This window comes from Telmatherina bonti (assembly GCF_933228915.1).
Source record: "Telmatherina bonti genome assembly, chromosome: 17".
Taxonomy (NCBI): domain Eukaryota; kingdom Metazoa; phylum Chordata; class Actinopteri; order Atheriniformes; family Telmatherinidae; genus Telmatherina; species Telmatherina bonti.
Genome location: NC_136615.1, coordinates 17,006,653 through 17,013,603, shown reverse-complemented (window position 1 = coordinate 17,013,603; position 6,951 = coordinate 17,006,653). Strand labels below are relative to the sequence as shown.

General features: G+C 35.4%; 1 protein-coding gene across 1 annotated transcript; it reads left to right on the top strand.

The window, feature by feature from the left end:
* The first annotated feature begins 2,814 nt into the window (after positions 1-2,814).
* On the top strand, positions 2,815-6,951 carry edf1 (endothelial differentiation-related factor 1). Its single transcript, XM_079256176.1, has 5 exons — positions 2,815-3,059; positions 4,435-4,486; positions 5,555-5,715; positions 6,185-6,278; positions 6,367-6,951. The coding sequence occupies exons 1-5, from the start codon at positions 2,982-2,984 to the stop codon at positions 6,426-6,428; spliced, it is 447 nt and encodes a 148-aa protein (XP_079112302.1). The 5' UTR covers positions 2,815-2,981; the 3' UTR covers positions 6,429-6,951.

The following is a 6,951-nucleotide window of genomic DNA, read 5'->3' as shown; positions in this document are numbered from 1 at the left end:
GCACATTTTTGCAGGACAAAGGCGAGTTTGGGAGGAGAGAGAAACGGTAGGAAAGGTCGAGTCTGATGCGTGAAAGGATTTTTTAATTAGTTCACCTTCAAGTATTTTGAGTATCTTGAACTGAGATTTTATAGGTGACTTCCGCCTTTGTTTACAAGTTTTTGTCGCCAGCGTCAACCTCAGGCTGAGTACACAAACGAGTCTCGCGAGTGTCTTGCTGCACATTAAATCCTTTTTACAACTACTTTTATTCTGTCAGTGAGATATATTAAATTTTCCTTTAACGTGTATTCGCTTGAAGATACCAGTAAACGAATATGATGCTTTCATTCACCGCGTAGTTTCAAAGAAGTTTACTTCACAGAAAACGTGGCAGCCATTTTAACTAGATTTTTTTTCCTTGTGGGGAAGTCGGATTATGTTATTTTTAAGGTTTTGTTCGTGTCGGTGTTGCGACTTATACTTTTCTTTTGGTTTATATTTAACGCATTCAAAACAAACACGATTAATATTTGCTTGATTTTCATTATTCACGTGACCTGCAATAACCAATAAGTGTTGGATCTAGGATTTTCCCAAAATTTCCAGGTATTAAATAAGGACCCATTACCATGAGCTATGTACAGTTCTTTGTGTAAATGTATATACTACTTAATAAATATAATACGGATTATAGCCTACAAGTGAGTGAACTGGGAAAGCAAAATAATAACAGATAGACCTGCACATAATCAGAAACTGTGTAAAAACGTAGGACTGGCTACAACTAACTTGCATGCAAAACAAATGTACTCCAAAAATTTCCTCACAAGAACATTTAATAATAATTTAAAAAAAAAAAAAAAAAAAAGAAATATATTTGAATAGTTAAAAGAAAAAAAACTGTTCCTACAAAAAGGTATACTATTCAAGATAATAAAAAAATAGGGTATCACTAGAAATACCTGAGGAAAATGTATGCAAATTTTAGTAACGTTTTGATAGAAATCAGTTTTTTTTCCCCCGAACAGTGCTTTCTTTCCATAGATACATTCATGTGAGTGGAGTGTTTTTATATCAGACTGCCGTGGTGGCACACATGTTTCATGTGAAGGCAGCATGGATAATTTCTACTTTAAAGAAAAACAAAACAAAGAAAAAAAAAACAGCTTGAGCATCACATCTGTTGTGGGTTGTAAAGACGCATCTTTTGCAGGAAAAGTCACAAATCAACGCCACAAAAGAATGGTTGAAAGGCATAAAATGTTCTTTTTAAACAGGATTTTTTTTTTCTCTCGCACAGATTAATATCCATCTTGTTAATAAGTGAAATAAAAATTACTTAAATGTGATTGCTTACACTTTCTAAGTTAAAGTTAACATTCTCTGCTAACTTGAAAGAAAATTTATTACTGAAAATGCATCACTAACTGTATGCATGGAGGTGAATTTTTAAGGTTATCAGGTTAAAATTAATAACCACAAGATTGTGCTTGGTTTAATGTCAGTACATTGCAACAGGTGATATTATTAGCTAATATGTTATTTTATTATTTTTATTTATCTTATTTAAAAGCAGGTCTGTGAGTCTCATCCTAGATGGCAAACAAGGGTCTTGCCAGGCCTGATGAAGGCCTGATGATGATGCAGGAACTTGATGATCACCTGAAAGAGCAGATTGACAAGTTGGAGCATATCCGTCTTGCTGCAGTCGAATTGAAAGACAAGTTGTCTGGGGTATATGAGTTAGAATCCTCTTCTGTTTTATCAAAAACATTTTGGCTAAAACTATTATAACTTAGGTTAACTATTTTTGGCATGATTTTCCTCTACTACAGGGCAACAATGATCTAACCCAGTCTATTGGTAACCACTTGGAATGGTTGAATCACTTGTCTGATCGAGTGGAGACTCTTCACATGAACACAACTGTTTTTGTTCAGGTAGTAAAACAAATTTAACAATGGGTTGGTTATTAAATCAATAAAAACATATTTATGTGGTGTTTGTCTTCTTCAAAGATAGTCCAATATAGTTTAAGATTTAAAAAAGAAAAATACAAGAGCTGAATTGTATATGCCTTTAAAGCATAAACCATGAAAGGTGTGTTACTTTTAAATTATTTCTTTCTTTTTTTCTTTTTTCTTTCAGATGAATCCAAAACCTCGCACATGGGCAGCAAAACAGGGTTCTAGACATGGCCACCGTTGGGGGCGTCTCCACCAGGCAGATGATGCCCTGTCAGAGTTTGGGTGGTCCCCTATTCGTACACGACGCAACAGCGATGCTGCTTCTGAAATGTCCTGTAATTGGTGACAGTAAATCCTGTTTCATATGTGTTCAGTGACAGGCTTCTTCAGGTCCGCTGCAAGACTGAAAGATACAGAAGATCATTCCTGCCAGCAGCCATCAGCCTCTGGAACAAGACCTCCTCAAATTAATTATCTATACAATATTGAATTTCCCTTTGGGGATTAATAAAGTTTTTTTTTTTTTTAATTCATTTTCATTTCATTTCATATGTCAGCTGATGGTGTAACAACTGTATAACCTTTTCTGGTTGCCATCATACTACCTTTGTTTTAAACTTTTGTATACTTATATAAAGTGATCAGGGTGGTTTAATAAGCTTGGATTTTATTTGCTTTCAAATTTTCTAAAAGCTACAGCAAAGCAATTTTGTAACATTTAAGAAGCAACACTTTGCTGTTTTTTTGTGTTTCTGATGTAGTGGGTGAAACCATCATTTAGCAGTGTCACTTGGTGTGTTACCGAATTCAGCCTATAGTGGGCGCTGCCTACCATTCTCCATTATGTCACTGTCAAAAACACTGTTATGAATAAAGCTTTTGCAGAACGCGTGGGTGATAATTCTGGAAGGAGCGAGCTAGCTGAAGTGGCAAAATTTGCTCTGTAAGAAAGACAGTCAACAGACTTAGTCAAACTTAACTTAACTTTTGTATCGATATAAAATTACGGGTATTTAGTAAACCCTAAAAAATATGGCAGAAAGCGACTGGGATACGGTAACTGTCTTGAGGAAGAAGGGGCCCACAGCTGCCCAGGCCAAATCTAAGCAGGTCAGTATGAACATTTGTATTTATAGTTAATTGTTGGAAATTATTTGTTCTTATGTAGAGGTTTAAAACTAGGTTGATTTAAGCTTCACATTGTAACCTACTGCGGAGTATAACCTTATCTGCATCTATGGAGACCAATTTTACTTTTTATGAGTCGAAATGTCGAGCAGGTACCTAAACGTGGCGCATACGATCATTTGTTTTAATTGTTACTTCTGCTTCTACTTTTATTTATTACTTCCAGATCGGAGTTAGCTAACTGGATTGATAGAATCAATTGGGTGTGTGAAAGCTTCAGTGTGACTTTCGGGGTTGTTTGGCTTAGTAAATGGCTCGTAATCCCAATCTTTGCTGATATATGTTCAGTATACCGAGCAGATGCTTCCACATACGCAAAGCTTATGTATTTATAATATCACTGGGCCAATTTCTCCTGGCTAACCCAAACCAACAAGTAAAGAATTATTATGCTATTCTTGGTTAGCAGCTAGGCTAACTAAAGTGGCTAAGGGGTGGTGGTTGTGGAGGCAGCATGTACACTATGGCCTGTTTCTGATATTCAACTCAATATTTAAGAAAATTACAGTACAAGGTGAAAGCAAATTACATTTGTGCGACATGAACTTGCTTATAATTTGCCTATTTTCCTTTGGGGATTAATAAAGTATTTTTCATTTTATTTTTCATTTAATTTCATAACATATCGATTTTATAACATTTCATTATAGTCATTTTACAAAGTAATTTGTACTTTTGATTCATTTCTGCATATTTTAGTTAATCAATTGTCAATGGCCCTGGCCTTTGAAAATATTGGGCTCCATCGTGTGCTTAAAATCAAACTGAGTTACTTGAAATAATCATCAGAATATAGAAAACTGAATCATGTCAATGCCATTTAATCACTGCTGAAGAGAACAACAATGACATGGTGACATGGAGATAGTGATGAAAAGGTAGCTTTAGTTATACTGGTTCTTTCTTATGAATATAAATAAGTTTGATGTAAACTTTTCAAAGCAGTTATGGAGAATAATAGTGGCGATCAAAGCTCCAAACAAACTTTTTGTATCAAATTTAAATTGTGCTGTAGGAAGATGTATTTGAGAAACACCATTTTAATAGCTCAAACATTAGAGGATGAGGGATTGGAAAATGTGAATTTTAATGGTTGGGCAATATTTGTGTCATGGTATCATTTTATTTGACTGAGTCAATATGCTTGTGTAAGCAGATTAGTTACATATTAACTAAATGATAGGAAATGACTAGCCAAAAATAGGGTGTAAAATGAGCCTGGTCATAATGTATTTTACTACCAATGAAACTGAGGTTTGTATTGACTTTCAATGATGTTTGTGTTTGTGTTCTCCAGGCTGTCGCTGCTGCTCAGAGACGTGGGGAGGAAGTTGAGACAACCAAGAAATGTAAATTTATGTTTTTTGTTAATAAACATTGAAAAGCTCGAATTCTTTTTACACCTAATTCTACAGTTCAGTTTCACAGTTTCTAATACTTTTAATAATCTTGTTGGATTCTTGTTCATCACACAACCATCCTACACAGGACTTTAGAGTGCAACCATGTTGGTCACAAATGTGACTAAATTAAGTGCGACTAACTTTTTTTATTCGGTCAAACCTCCGAACACCTAACATCACCAACACTAACCAGGATCATGTATCCCCCAGAAAAATTAAAAAAAAAATCAACAACTTTCAGCTTGATGTAGCTTTAGAAAAATTGAAATAGCTGCATCTGTTTCAATAGCATTGTGAGAATATACTGGCTGATAAATATTGCCAGAAAAGGAGAGCTACTTCCATCAAACTCATTGTTTGAGCTGCAGCTGGAGGCGTCTTGGAAAGGATTCATAAAATAAAAATGTATGATACTATTGACTGTGATTGACAAAACTACTAGTTGCCATAGTTTCACTAAACTACTGTATTTAAAAAGGGGGGGAAAAAAGAGAAAACAGAATAAGAAAAGCCCTGGATGTTTCTGACCGTGAGGGCAGCCATAAACATGATGTAAAGTAAAGCCAAAGAGTAGCTGCTTTACACAAAATTAAATACAAATAGATAATTATTAGGAAAAAGATTAAGTGTATATCCAGAGAGATTTTCCCAGAATCTTCTCAACCTCGGGAGTCATTTCAGTTTGAAGTGTTTCACTGGATTGAATCAACATTTTTATTTTTTTTTATTAAAAACATTTTTCTAAAGCTCATAGTTTTTCGCCATAAAATGAATAACCATTTATGTCTATGTGTAATGATCAAAAGATTATTTTAAAAAAAATAGATTTACATGAACAAAATGGCCAAAAATGGGGGTATGCCAATTTTTTTTGCTGGTGCATCCACATTATAAAGTTGCAACCATTGCTAAAAGTTCATCGGAAGCCCTACGACACGAACCTGTGTTGCACATGTGTGTCATTTGTGTCTGCTGACCCTCATGATTTATAACACTGACTTATATGTTTTGCAGGGTCTGCGGGGCAAAACAAACAGCATCTTGTGACAAAGAATACAGCTAAGCTAGACAGAGAGACAGAGGAGCTTCATCATGAGAGAGTCACGCTGGAGGTGGGTAAGGTCATTCAGCAAGGCAGACAGGCCAACGGTCTTACCCAAAAAGACTTAGCCACTGTGAGTATACAAACTTTTCATGGTTGTATGCATGGCATAGTGGAGGAAGTGCTGTCAGACTATTCCTGAGTCATATAAATAAGATCAAAACAAAGAAAATGACCTACATCAAGGTAATCATAGTGGCGTAGTTTAAAAGCTATGGTCATATCAGTCTGATAAATAATATTCAACAATGTTATTTTGTCTTTATATCTATGTCAATAATTATCTTCTGTCAACTTATCAAATGGAAATTGATCTTACTGTATTTGAGAAAAAAAAAAAAAGCAAATTCAAATGCAAACTTAAATAGTTTTCTATCACTCCTATTTTTTGAAATGCTTAACAAACATTCATTCATTGAGACTGTGAACAATGTATCTTACAGGTCAATGGGATTCCCGTGTTTATATGCTTGGATGTTTTTAGTTGGATTTGGGCCCCATGTTTAAACTTATAACGAGTTTGTTGGCAACTTTTCCTACAGAAAGTTAACGAGAAGCCTCAAGTTATTGCTGACTATGAAGCTGGAAAGGCAATACCCAACAACCAGGTCATGGGCAAAATCGAGAGAGCAATTGGTGAGATACTGTTTCACAAAAATTTTATCGTGGAAAAAACTTTTTAGTACATGACAGTTGATGAATTTGCATGTTTATCCTATGCTAGGCCTGAAGCTGCGTGGGAAGGATATTGGCCAACCCTTGGAAGCCAAACCCAAGAAGAAATGAATACAAAGCCTCGAAATCAGCCCTCCCTATCCCTGTATGAAATATGACCCCTTTTACAACCCTTGTCCATAAGACCCCTGAACCTTAATTTTACCCCCCTTTCCCATCCCTGACCTGGGCTGATCTGACCAGCGTCCTCACCTAAGGACTTGGTGCTCCCACTGCATTGCTGGCTGCGTACTAACTAGACATCTGAAACACTCTGTTGATCACATTAATGAATGATTGAATGCTTTTGTTGAGCATCACAAACTTGAAGTTCAGTGAATTTCTTTTCACCTATGTCTGTTTAGGCTTTGGCATGATGAAACTCCACTTTTTATTTTTTTACAATGAAAAGGTGAATTCTTCCTCATGATCAAACAAGTCTGACTAACTTTAAACCTGAGCATGATGTTAAATCACATGTGCTTGATTGCATCTTTTTTTCACACTTTTCAGACAGTGGGTGGATGTTATTAAAATGAAATGTTTTAATGCTGTGCTTTGTTTTGATCTAAAAATAAAGTTTGGCGGTTCATGA

Excerpts from the sequence above, each read along its gene's own strand:
- edf1 (XM_079256176.1), top strand. The coding sequence starts at position 2,982 with ATGGCAGAAAGCGACTGGGATACGGTAACTGTCTTGAGGAAGAAGGGG. Across the intron at positions 3,060-4,434 it reads CCCAGGCCAAATCTAAGCAG|GCTGTCGCTGCTGCTCAGAG; the intron begins GTCAGTATGAAC and ends TGTGTTCTCCAG. Across the intron at positions 6,279-6,366 it reads CAAAATCGAGAGAGCAATTG|GCCTGAAGCTGCGTGGGAAG; the intron begins GTGAGATACTGT and ends ATCCTATGCTAG.